This window comes from Copidosoma floridanum, unplaced genomic scaffold (assembly GCF_036245765.1).
Source record: "Copidosoma floridanum isolate Cflo_tuat_1 unplaced genomic scaffold, Cflo_Japanese_pri ptg000012l, whole genome shotgun sequence".
In the NCBI taxonomy this organism is placed as follows: Eukaryota; Metazoa; Arthropoda; class Insecta; order Hymenoptera; family Encyrtidae; genus Copidosoma; species Copidosoma floridanum.
In genome coordinates, this window is record NW_028321889.1 from 6,308,870 (window position 1) to 6,321,799 (window position 12,930).

General features: G+C 40.4%; 2 protein-coding genes across 8 annotated transcripts in view; one reads left to right on the forward strand and one right to left on the reverse strand.

The window, feature by feature from the left end:
• Window positions 1-7,246, forward strand: part of Unc-115a (actin binding LIM protein Uncoordinated 115a) — a 36,351-nt gene extending 29,105 nt beyond the window's left edge. For 3 of the 7 annotated variants that reach the window (XM_089590616.1, XM_023392884.2, XM_089590615.1), the window contains 9 exons: window positions 242-428; window positions 530-795; window positions 873-1,134; window positions 1,222-1,311; window positions 2,495-2,598; window positions 4,049-4,118; window positions 4,610-4,692; window positions 6,071-6,271; window positions 6,342-7,246. In XM_089590616.1, the coding sequence (XP_089446742.1) occupies window positions 242-428; window positions 530-795; window positions 873-1,134; window positions 1,222-1,311; window positions 2,495-2,598; window positions 4,049-4,118; window positions 4,610-4,692; window positions 6,071-6,271; window positions 6,342-6,455 (1,377 nt within the window). In that variant the 3' untranslated portion in view covers window positions 6,456-7,246. Of the gene's footprint in view, window positions 1-241; window positions 429-529; window positions 796-872; window positions 1,135-1,221; window positions 1,312-2,494; window positions 2,599-3,486; window positions 3,826-4,048; window positions 4,119-4,609; window positions 4,693-6,070; window positions 6,272-6,341 lie in introns of those variants that run through there. The other 4 variants (XM_089590614.1, XM_089590619.1, XM_089590617.1 and 1 more) reach the window with 3 other exon arrangements.
• Window positions 7,247-9,035: 1,789 nt separating this feature from the next.
• LOC106635706 (facilitated trehalose transporter Tret1-like) lies at window positions 9,036-12,518 on the reverse strand. The gene is made up of 6 exons (XM_014347785.2): window positions 12,382-12,518; window positions 12,089-12,287; window positions 11,598-11,769; window positions 11,054-11,326; window positions 10,466-10,771; window positions 9,036-10,008 (listed from the first exon to the last, which is right to left on the reverse strand). Exons 1-6 carry the CDS (start codon window positions 12,428-12,430, stop codon window positions 9,559-9,561), a joined length of 1,449 nt encoding a protein of 482 aa, XP_014203271.2. The 5' UTR covers window positions 12,431-12,518; the 3' UTR covers window positions 9,036-9,558.
• Window positions 12,519-12,930: the final 412 nt, after the last annotated feature.

Genomic DNA, 12,930 nt, shown 5'->3' on the forward strand with positions numbered 1-12,930 from the left:
CACTGATTACTTTATTATTTCTAACAAAAAAATATGCACAATATACACGACGATTGTATCATACACACTTGATGATGATGAAAAAATCCAAGTCAAACGAAAGGAAGATGTACACCGCAGCCTCGCCTCATCAAGGCATATAATATATAATATATACATCTCCTCGCCATTGTATATAAATAATATACCCTTTTATGTTATCTTTCTCCCCCTCCCCCTTTTGCCTGTCCCAAAAACGTAGTATTACCCAGCAAGAACCGGCAGCCCAGGCCTCATTCTACGCGAGTACGGCCGCGGCGGCCACGAGAACGTCTCGCGGATCTACACGTACTCTTACCTCACCGAAACCCCGAGCCAGGGCTACCTGAGGCGCCCGATCCAGCCTTACGACAAGCCACCCACCAGCCCGCACTTTCACCGGCCGAGCTGTGAGTACACACATACACGCCCTGCACTTACAAGCTCCCAATGAAATATGTATATGTACAATCGTGAAAAATGTCCTTTGCCGGGGGGTGGGGGTGTGCAGCCTCGCGTTCGATAAGAAGCAGCGGTGGTCGCAGCAGCCGCTCGGGCATGCGAGCCCTGGTGGACGCGCTCGCCGAGACGAGGCCCAAGTCACCGGCCGCCGGCACCCAACCGGACAACGAGGAGCCCATCGAGCTCGCCCACTACCCGGACGCCATGAAGCCACCCCCCGGCACCCAACCGCCCATCGAGCGCGACGACTTCCCGGCCCCGCCCTACCCCTACACCGACCCCGAGAGACGCAGGCGATGGTCCGACACCTACAAGGTCCGTATATATATATTATATGTATACATACATCCCTCTGTGGTTGGAACACTTTGTGAATGGGGTTACCCGCGCAGGGGGTACCGGACTCGGAGGAGGACGAGGACGAGGTTGATCACAAGTCGATCAAGGAGGTCGAGCAAAAGTTGAAGAAGGAGGAGGAGGAGCTGAGTAAGATCGACACGGGGATAGCCAAGGTGTTCCTACAGGAGCGCGAGAAGGACCGGGAGAACATGCGGCACAGGGCTGCGAACGTTGACCCGCGCAACGCCTCGAGAACCCCGTCCGCGAACCGCGAGCCGGCCTACAGGCTCCGCTACGAGAGTCCCATTGGTGCTTGTGCGTATATATATGCATACATACAATATTAACATTGTCGTGTCTATGCGTGTGCAAGGGGCAAATGGATAAAGTGGGTTTTTGCAGCTCCGTCGAGGAACATGGACCACGCGAGGCCTTGGACCGAGGACGAGGACGGCACCAGTTACAAATCCAGCGTGGGCCCGAACTACAACGGTGAGTCCGCGTCAGCGGGATGTCGTCGTCTAATCGATTCATTGACTTACGGGCGTTGTCATCTCATACATGTCCACACGTTCGCACATACGACACTAACATGATCAATTTTCTTTTTTTTTTTTTTTTTCTTTTTTTTTTTTTTCATCATCGCTTTTATTTGGCAGTCCAACGAGTTTTTTTTTTTTTTTTTCACGACAAAATCCTGGTCTAACTTGTAGGTGGAGGAACAAAATAAAGTGTAAAGTTCCTTAGCTCGGTTGAGCGGCGTTTCGTTGTCACTCGGTTGTGCTCATCACCGATTAAAAGTGTACCTTTTGCATGCCTCCAAGCCGAAAGCCTTGGAATTGAGACAACGACAATGATCACCGCAACCATTGAGCACAAGTTTGAAATTAAAAAAAAAAAAAATGCATATGTATATATGAATAATTTTGCATGCAATACTAAGTGCATTGGTTCTTCACGAGTTCACGTTTGTTCCGTTGAGGTATAGTTTAATCGGCAGTATATCTTTTTCACTTTCCGTTATTTACTCTATTTTAGAGTAGTTTTCGTTACACCGATCCACTCGTAAAACACTCAACGGCAAAACTACCTTGATTGAATGTTGTTGCACCGGAGAATTGAAAGATGATTCATCAACACTTGCTATACATTTTCAATAACGAGAAGTATGTCGATGTTGCACGATTTTTATTTAGTTTCTTTTGACAAGCGTTGGAAACAGTTTTTTTTTGTTTTGTTTAATCCTCTGTTTGAAACTGACAGTAATTAAAATTTGTTTGAAAAATAAATGCTTATTGAAACATTTCAACTGCAAATGACATGAACGCTTGGATGAATAAAGTAACGCTTTGTTGCTAAGAAAAAAAAAATTTTCATTGAAACAAATCAACCCGTGATTTAAGCGGGCAAACTTTGCTTCGAACAGAGCTACGCATCCGATCACCCACACACGCTCACACACAAGCACACATCATCATCTTCATAGTAAAATCCGCGACGAACCATATCGTAAACGCATATAATATACTGTCGTCCTCATTATTGTAGTATTAACTCTTTGTCATGTGTCTATTTATTTATTTTTGTTTTTTTTTTTTGTTTTTGTTTTGTTTTTTTGTTTATTTTTGGTGTTCCCTTTGTATTTTGTCGTGTTTGCGCTCGTACGGACCCGCAGCCGGTGGCAGGTCGGCGACGCGCTCCCCGGCACCGAGGAATTACCCGCCCCTTGGCTCCCAGCGCGCCTTCACTCTGCCCAACTCCAGTAGGCACTATTACTCGGTGAGTCGTCAAGTACCTTCCTCTGTACCGCCTGTATACGCGTCCATCGAGTGACCATTTACGTATATATAATATATGTGTACCAACGCAGGTGGCATCCGCATCCACGCGATCGGCGAAACTTTCATACAAGTACAGGTTTATTTCACGAAAAATCGGTACCAAGCAATTGCGGCATGAACTTTCATTCATTGTGCCACCCGCGAGAGGGATGCTGCCTGCGTGACTACGTAACATTAAGATCATATATATACCAAAGGCTTATCTATAAAAAAAGCTGTCTGTACTTTACTAACACAATCTTTGCTGTTGCTGGCTGCATCCAACTAAGCCTTCCAAGTTTTTTTTTTGCTAACATTACAAGTTATATACCTGTTATCCGTGTGACGCTGGATTTGTTTTCGATGATTTTTGTTTTTGCATCTTGCAAACGCGTCAACCTCACTCAAATAGATACATGTTTTTTTTTATTTCTCCTTCCGAAAATGCTGTACCTATGACAATAGATTTATTTATTTTTGATCCGTACTATTGTATACGTAGAGATACCCTCTTGCAAGGTATTACACAGAATAGTTTGTGCCTAAATACATTTATTTGACTCTGGTTGACTGGGCTGCTTCCGACTGGTCGCACTATTATAGGTAAAACAACGGTAGAGCATTTTTCAAACCATCTCTCTGACTGAAAATTAAAAAAAAAAGTGTCTCACGAAAAAAAAAAAAAAAAAAAAAAAAAAAAAAAAACTGCGAACGTTGTTGGGCAAGTGACCGTATGGGCTGACGACGATACACGTGAGTTGATCAATCAGACCAGACAAATGATGAAATCGTACACGCTGTTGGGGTTGAAAAACAAAAACAAAAAACAATTAATAAAATCGCACAGTTGTGAGCTCACTGCGACACATCCCGAAGCCGGGGTATGGTCTGGCGCCTCGAGTCACGCCTTCGTCGACCGGTGGTTCTGTATCTGCTCTCCCCGTAAGTCTATCAACGCACAAGCATATTTAAATGCGCCAGCAATTTTTAACATTTCTCCTTTCCTCTTTTTTTTTTTTTTTTTTCATTTCAATTTCAACATCTTTTTTCTTCCTTTTTCTCTCATTCCACTTTAGACTGTTAACGTTTCAGCGGATTACTTTCAGCTTTGCTCAAAGTCCTCCGCAACGTTTGAAATGTAAATCTCGTAAACACTAACATTCATTATTGTTCTTACGCTCTTTTGAATCATTACTCTTTTTTACGTAGTACGTAAGCCACTGCTGCAAGTAGATGATGAGCCGTAGACTAATATAATCTCTAAATTTCATATACTTATTATATACAGAGACAGCTCGTTTGGCAATAAATTGCAGGAACGAGTATATAATATGTTATATATGTACTTGAGGCAACGTCCCTTTGGTTCATTTGTCATGTTGTTATTATTGATTTTTGTCCATACGCAGGGAGACTACTCGTTCAGCGGCATGGGCGACAAGACGCACAGCACTGACTTTTCCTCCGGCAAATCAGATAGTAAGTACTCCCATAATACACACACGCCCCCATCGCGTCGATGTTTGACAAGAGAGAGCTAGTGTCTATACCGTATATATTGTGACGATTTTTTTTTGTTACTCTTACTTGAAAACGCCCTTCCTTGCACATAGAGGTACTAGAGGCTTATGGTTTATTGATATATTTACTAAAAAATTACTAAAAAATAAAAAAAAACAGTTAATATCTTGTAAATATCGAGATAGTGTGAATACTACTGAAAACTAATACTATATGTAATATTTTTGCAACAAAAAAAAAAAATATTGAAATACATCACGATAAACGTGTATATTGTTGTTTATCTTGTTTCGATATTTGGCAGAGAAAAAGCAAGTATTATTACTTGGTATCAATTCACGTTATAGATGCGACTGATGCGTTTTTGTTGTCTCTTTTTTTTTCTGAATAATATTTTTTCTCTCTCTCATACTCACCCGTGTTTTTTTCCCCTTTTTTTTCCAATCTAGTATCGACAGGCAGCATCACGGACGTGGACCGACGGGCACTGGTATGTACAACAGCCCCGAACTACTCCCAGCAGCTTAGCATGGTTCGTAGCACGCAACGTCTGTCTCTTTCTCTCTTTTTTTTTGCATCTCTATTTTTTTTACTTTTGTGTACGAGCATACGAATATTGTTACATTACAACGTTTCTTTGGGCACGAAGACAATGGCTTTCGACGCTGTGCATATTTATCGAGCAGAGGGTATATATGATCCGGTGCGACAAGTGCACCTCCCCCTGGGTCTTGTATATATTATACATATCATATTTTTGTACTTTTGTAGGGGATTTCGAACTGTTTTTCCTTTTTCTCTCTTAGTTGTTTTACTCGTGAGTTTTGTTTTTTGCTTTTTCGAGTGAAGTAGAAGTAAATTTTTTAGTCATAATTTTAGTGGATCGATTTTTACTTTCTGTTTAAAGATCAATTGGTCGTTTTTTTAGTTTTCGTTGTAACAGTTTTGTTTTCATTAGGAGTACAGTGTTGACTTTTTTTTTTTCTTTTTTTTTTCTTCTACATAATTGAAGCATGGAATCAATGTGGTGCCAAAAACGTTAGATCAAATTTCAATTTTTAGAGACGCTAATCGAGAGAAAAAAAAATTGTATACATAGCCTACCACCGGAAGTTCGACGTCCCCGTAAAGTGCCAACATCCAAAGAGTAAATGACAAATTGTAAATATACGAATGTACACTTGAAGTAAATTACAAAACGCATGCGTGTAAATATCACATTGTTCGCCAAGCATCCGACAAAATATGTGTAATTGTGCAACCACTTGAATCGTCAAACTTTCTGTACTTGAGCACACACCTTCTCACTGACATTGTACGTACACACTTGAAATCTCGCATGCGTCGATTGTGTTCGGATGAAGTAGTATAGTTCCACGGTAACAAGTTGATACAACGAGGCGTTTTGCAGATTTGGCACTGATGAACTGTGTAAACAACCGTGAATAACTTTTGATTTGCCGATGTAACCCTATACGTAATCGTGTATATATATATATTATGAAATGTGACAGTAAAGCATCAATGCGCTGGTTCGTCGTTATAAAAACTATCTCTTTGTGACGAACCAGCATGGCGTTTTTTTTTTTTTTTTTTTTCTTTCGTGCATATACAACTTTCATACACACATGAATTTCTTTTTCAACTGAATGTTCGTCTACATGTTGTTTCCAAAGAACGTCTACATACTGTACAAACAGGTATACCCGAAAATGTAAAATAACATAATAGACTCCCCTCACAACATGTGATTCATCTAAATATCACTCGTCGAGGTCCTCGGTGAGCTGGAGAATTGAAAAAAAAAAAAAAAAAAAAAAAAAAAAAAAAACTATCGATAGAGAACACAAGTATTTTTGTACTAACGAGCAACCATGATTTTTTTTTGTTTTCTCGCTGATCGTGTTCAGAATGACGGTGTCGTCCTGCCCTCGTCGACGACCTACACGGGCGGCCTGGGCTCGGTAGCTGCGGGCCACGGCCACCACGTGAGGCGCTCCCTGCCGGACATGGGCGCGGCCCCGACGGAGCCACCCAAGCTCTACCCCTATCACCTGCTCATCATCACTAACTACAGACTGCCCGCGGATGTGGACCGCTGCAACCTCGAGGTAGGCCCTGATTTTTTGTTGTTTTTTTTCTCTCAAATTTTTTTTAACGATTTATCTTTGCTTGTCACAGCGTCACTTGTCGGATGCCGAGTTCGAGGCCGTGCTTCATTGCACGCGCTCCGAGTTCTACCGGCTGCCCCAGTGGCGCCGCAACGAGATCAAGAGGCGCGCCCGGCTGTTCTAAACAGCCACGGAGACAAAAAAGATTCGAGTCAAGAGGGGACATGGAAATACAAGTGTATGCGGTCGTCGCGTGGGGAAGCCTATACTTTGGCCGTTGAATCTGTTCAATTGGATCCTCGCGTGCTCTACGTGACAATTGCGTATTTGTGAAAGGACGTGTCGATCGATGGATTTTTCGAGGATCGTGGATGACTTTTTTTTTTCGTTCCGGTCTAACGTCTGCGCGACGTTATCATTGCTATTACCCTATCACCATTGTGGTAACGCTGATTTGGAGCGAGCTGTTTCGACGATTCCGCGAACTCGTCAATCCCCATTGCGGTGCGTTCGCAAGCTTTTATTATTATCATCACAACTACTACGCAATGATTTTTGGTGAGCCCGTCAATGCGGAATCTAACTTTTGAATGGATTGAAAGAGTTTGGACATCGACTTTTCGCCTTTTAAAGAGCGATTGATTTATTATTACTATTTTTACTATTATTAGCATTATTATTACTATAATTTTTAATGTTTTACTCTTTTTTTTCTTTTTTTTTCTTTTTTTTTCTTCAATTTTTTCGAGAGCTCGGCTTTGAAGTGTGGATTTTAGAATGTCAAGTACGAGAGACGCGTGTGACTGTTTGAAACTTTGCATGACTGTTTTACAAAACAGAATAAACTTTTGTACATAAAAATAAGATTGCATACGAGGAAAGAAAATAAGGGAAAAATAAAAGGTAAAAGAGAATAGGGACATGGTTTAGCAAAGTAAATGTTGCAGCTATGATGAAAAAAAAAAAAAAAAAAAAAATATATATATAAATGTAGTGCACTGCGTTGCTACGAACAATTTTATGCAATTATATACAAAAAAAAAACAAAAACAAAAAAAAGAAAAAAAATGGTAACGTAGAGAAATGCTTACCCGGTTATGTAAGATTGTTGTAAGAATTAAAATACAGTTTTACCAAGGCAAATAGATTTGCTCGTCTTCTACGTATAAATACTTGAAACGCACCTTTCTGCTGTGCTCTGATATAAAAAAGAAAAATGAAAAGTTTAAATATATATATACATATAAATGAATCACGTAACACGTTTTCGTGAACAGCATTATTGAAAAAAAGAAAAGTTACGATATTGAAACTACTGCTACTCTATGATTTTAATATAAAATAAATAAAAGAAACAAAGCGTATTATAATAAACAAGGCGAAGAAAAAAATAAAACAATAAAAAAATTAATGATGTTTGCCGAGTTGTCTTTTCTATGCTTCGCACAGCCTTTGATCGCTGAAAAAACTAAAAATTGGATGAATGAATACGCATCGAACAAAGTGCGAAGCGTGGAGAGAATATATAGATAAATAATGAATGAAAAAAAAAAAAAATTGTAAGTGGTATCAACTATGGAGTCATAAGAAAAAAAAAAAAAAAAAAAAAAAAAACAATTTTCGTATGTTTTAGTTTCAAAGTAAAATAAAAAAAAAAAAAAAAAAAAAACGCAAACGGGCAAAAAAACATTTTATGTGCCTACGCAATCGTGTCCGCGGACACTTGAGTTCACTTTTGTTACGTTCTCTCAGCTTGTAACTGCACAAATGCTCGTAAAACATGATTTTTCTGTTGTCTTTGCTTCCGCTAGTCCAACGATAATAAAAAAATAAAACCATAAAATAATTTGTCTTGCTGTTAATGTATCCATCCTACAACCATTTCATTACATACAGTGTGCACTTTTTTTTTAATTACAGTTTTAGTAAATTGAAACGCATTAGTTATGTTAACGTTACTGCTGATTAGCTCGTAGCACCAAGAAAACTTTCTATATGATCGATCAGAGGCTCAAACTTTACGGTGTATATCACCTTGGATTTTTCTTCATGACACGTGTGTACTTTTAACTACAGATTTTCCAGCCACACCAAGCTCTGAGCGACGCTAATGAGAAGTCCTTCATTCCAAATATTATTTTGAGTAATGATTGAACCGTTTAGGATTTGAAACAAACGTGTGTAGCACACCTCAGCCAAACTTGTTTGCCCATGGTCTTTTCTACTGTTCGGAGCGTTAAAGCGTACATATTAAAAATAGAAGATTTTGAACATTTCCCAGAGGCAGTCCATCCATTGTTTATGAATATTTTATTCTGTGTAACGTCGAACGTAAACTTGAGCACCTCAATTTAATTTAAAAAAAAAGTATACATCAAAATTCAAGTTTAATAAAACTTTTTATGGTAAAGTTAGCCCTCCAAGTGTTTTTACCACAAAATTTTAAATGAATACATTAAAATTTAACCAAGATGGAGCCTTAAGTATGACATTGCATCACTACTTGAGCTGCTTTTGCACACGAATCCATAGTATTGTAATATTTTCCAGTAATTTTCAAGTATTCGTGAATAATTTTAATTTTTTGTTGTAACATGGGTGTACGCATGTGCGTTTAAAAGTTTATTCTATGATAAAACTCATGGTGATAAAATTTAAGTATCCCATACGTTTATGAGAGGAAAATTTTTGATGTATGTACAAGTAGAAGAAAATAACGTGAACTAATTATACCTAGTTGATAGGTTTATTTGATCATGCGAAATGTCAGAGTATATAAATATATTGTATATTTACATTCGTGTGTAATCGTTATCAACGATTGATAAAAACTTATTTTAGAGTATACGCGAAGCAAAACCTAAGATATGAGTGTACAATGCTCCCATTTGGCCGCTGTATTAGCAGAAATAAACAATTGAGTGACTGGATGCACATAACTTGTCTGAATCTGCTAAAAATCTTTTATAAAATAATTAAATATTTACATTATTCAATTAACCGATAAAATTATCCAGATTCTTTTTCTCCATTAAATGTAAATACTGCGTCGCTCAAAATTAACTCTCGAATAAACCATACGTGACGCTCTCACACCAGAGAACACAAACACACATCTCCGTAGGTCACCGTGTGCACTAATTACAAAAAGTTTTTAACTCCACAGCGTCTGCGGAATTGGTATTCATACCAAAACTCCAACAAACCGCGGTATTTACAACGAATGCGTGAAGAGAAAAAAAAAAAAACCACAGCTCTCGGTGTACAAGGTATACACTGGACGTCCCTCAAAACCTGCTCTCCTGACTGCCGATGAAAATCTCATTCCTAAATTCCGAACCTTGTCGGCTCGCCTCGCTCCTCCTGCCCAGTTTCCGCTGTATCTCGACCAAAGTCTTTCCCTTGGTCTCGGGAACGACAGACATCACGAACACGATCTCGAGGACGCAGCAAAAAGCGAAGAACCCAAAGCAAATGTGAGCCCCGAAGGTTTGCTCGACGTTGGTGAAGAACTTGGTCAGCAGGAAGCTCAGGGTGTTGATGCTGAGGACGCAGAGGGCCGAGGCCTTGGACTTGACTCCTGGGGCGAATATCTCGCCCATCACCACCCAAGGCAACGGGCCCCAGCCCAGGCTGTACACGAGGATGTAGACCACGAGGGTGGCCAAGGGTATCCAGGTCACCTCGCTCAGGTCGTACTCCAGCTTCTGCAGGTAGAAGTACACCCCGAGGATACCCTGATTGGGGATACAAACAATATTCAACGTTACTCTCTTTGCTGAATTCATCATGCCGGTTCGGCCTGATCGCGCTCTCGAGTATACAACTTTTTCAAAATAGTGCATCCACACTGTGAAATAGTGAATATATACAACAATGAATATTCCCTGGTAAATAGTGGATTTTACTACGAAGCTGCGAATATTTACCATTTCTATAAAGTTGTACCTACTCGGCGCGAATAACCGATTTTAAATCTTGTTCACTTTCGAAAGTAGCGTAATTTTGACTATTTCAAATTTAGAGAGCAGTTGTTCGATAAAAATTATTTTGTCCAATGGCGCAAACGGTGAAATAAAGGTTGTCAATGAAACTTGTAAAAGAACTGATGCGCGATTTATGGACACATTGAAACCTGTTGCGTAAGTTTTGTGAAACATTTGCCGATACAGCGAACAAATGAATCCTCCTTACCACAGTGACGCCGGCTCCAACGCTTGATACGAGGAGAAGAATCTTCCTGCCCGACCTGTCGACCACAACGGACGTCAACAGTGTGGCCAGCATCTGCACGAGACCAACGATTATTGCGGAAACGGCGGTATTGCTCGCGCCGGCGTTACGGAAAATGTCCTCGGCGTAGAAGAGCACGACGTCTATGCCCATCAGTTCGACGAAGCATATCATGCAGACCATTATGAGGACGGATTTCCGGTCTATCCGGTCCCTCAGAGCTTCCCTCCAGGACGTCTCGTGGCTGGACGCGTTCACGATTTCCTCCTGAAAAATCAACTTGTGAATTGGCAAAAAAAAAAAAAAAAGGATTTTCAATCGTATCGGATTCATCGCGCGTTGGGATTGGATTTTTTGATTACAAAACACGCGGATAGCCGTGATTAAGGCTTACGTCAGATTAACGTTGTTTTCCTCAATAAACCTCGTATTCGAGTTACCTCCCTCCTCGTGTCTAATGTTACGCGCGTCACATTGACATACACTGCAATCGTATTTTTTTTGTTCAATACTAAATTTAAAATATTATCCATACAGTTACATCCTCACCTGAATCTCCTCGATTTCCTTACTCACGTCGTCGAGACTTCGACTTCGCAGTTTGGCTAGGGCCTGTGCAGCCATGAAGTGTTGGCCCTGGCTAACGAGAAAGTACGGAGATTCGGGCATGAAAGCGAAGCACAGGAAGAATATCACGTACAAACTGACGCAGAAAAGCCAAAAGACGGTGTAAGACGCGAAGGGCCCGATAGAGTAGGATAAAAGGAAGCCGATCGTTATGAAGAGCTGCATGAAGGAGCCCAGTGTTCCTCTGATTGACGCCTGGTGGAACGAGAACATTTTTCAAGTTTAACTTTGATAAAACGTTTCCTCCAATTTAGCTCGGATGAGTGAATTATGTAAATGAAAAGAAAAAACAGTTTTATCATCTGTGACATGGTAAAAAGTAATAAAAAAATTAGCGCTTGTATCTCAACGTAGTCAGGCAAAGTTACTCGATAACAACCAAATGAACTTGTTTTTGTCAAATAAAAAATCGTAACTATGTAATAATTATAAGTTACTATACAGATATTAAAAAAATCGTAGGTACCTCTGCAATTTCCCCAGTGTACATTGGTACGGTGGTGAAGCATATTGCTAACCCAAAACCCAAGATCAAACGTCCTGCGTACATCTGATGGATACTCGTGGCAGTGCCCAAAACAATCCATCCGAGAATCAATGGTACGGCGCTTATCAGCAGAGCTCGCTTTCTTCCAGCCCTGTATATAGGTAGATACGTATATTATACATAAACAAAAATTAAAAAAAAAAAAAAAACATGACTTTGTGCAACCTGATCGTGTAAGAACTCATAATATGTCTCCAAAGCTGAGAACAATGATTCACGTTGATGAGTAAGAAAATTTTACACATCTTAAGTCGCATAATGCGTAACAGCGTCATCCGACCAATCAAAATAAAAGATGAGCATGTAATAACAAAAACAGCATCACGGGGTGTATATGCGAAACGAAAAAACCCGGGGAATCCCCGGTGAAGCGGTTGTGGAAAAAAAAAAAAAATTCAATTACTAATCACCGTTCCGCGAGGTAAGCGGATACGAGGCTGCCCAGCATTATTCCCAGCGGAGCCAGCGAGCCGATCCACGAGCCCTCCTCCTTCGTTATGGGCCTGCCCAATGGATTGTCGGGCGAAACTGGATTGTTCTCCTGCAGTTTCGGTAGAACGGGACTCGTCCAGCCCAACACGGCGCCGCATGCTATTGTGTTCAAATTCGCTGGAAAATCCAGGGATCGTTAATTAAACAAAAGTAGAAAAATTTACTTTATTGATGAGTAAGTGATATAACAAATAATAAATGAGCCACGTACCGGCGGAAACGGCCAAATACTGGAGGTGCTTTGATCCCTTCTCTGGCATTTTAGCTTCCGTTTCTTCCAGTCCTTTGAATTTTTGCACTTCTCAATCAAAAGCAACACTCGAGATCGAGTTGCCGGCGCGAAATGCTTGCTGCAGGCCTTGCAGCTATCGTGTGTGTGAGCAAGTATGCCTCTCTCATCTTACTCCACTCGCGTCTTGCCTGGGTATATATAGGTATGAGAGTGGGAGTAATGTTTCTCTTTTGTATTATTATTATTCCGGCAAAGATGTACAATCGTGATTTTTATTTTTTCGCATTTGACGACTGATGGCGCCACTGCGCGGCTGCTTCTCGGGTGAAAACCGGTTGGTTGAAATCGGTAAGGGCGGCATTGAAAACTGATGGTACAATTAAACAATTTCCTTATAGAGAAAACGATCTTTTGTTTATTCGGTATGTATACTATACTGGGACTGTTTTTTCTCAAATGACGGTTTTTATCGTACTTTTTGTTTGTTGTAGTAAAAATCATTAAGACGATATTGTGCCGTTCTGGTGT

Excerpts from the sequence above, each read along its gene's own strand:
- LOC106635706 (XM_014347785.2), bottom strand. The coding sequence starts at position 12,430 with ATGCCAGAGAAGGGATCAAAGCACCTCCAGTATTTGGCCGTTTCCGCC. Across the intron at positions 12,288-12,381 it reads GTATTTGGCCGTTTCCGCCG|CGAATTTGAACACAATAGCA; the intron begins GTACGTGGCTCA and ends TGGATTTTCCAG. Across the intron at positions 10,009-10,465 it reads TTGGAGCCGGCGTCACTGTG|GGTATCCTCGGGGTGTACTT; the intron begins GTAAGGAGGATT and ends ATCCCCAATCAG.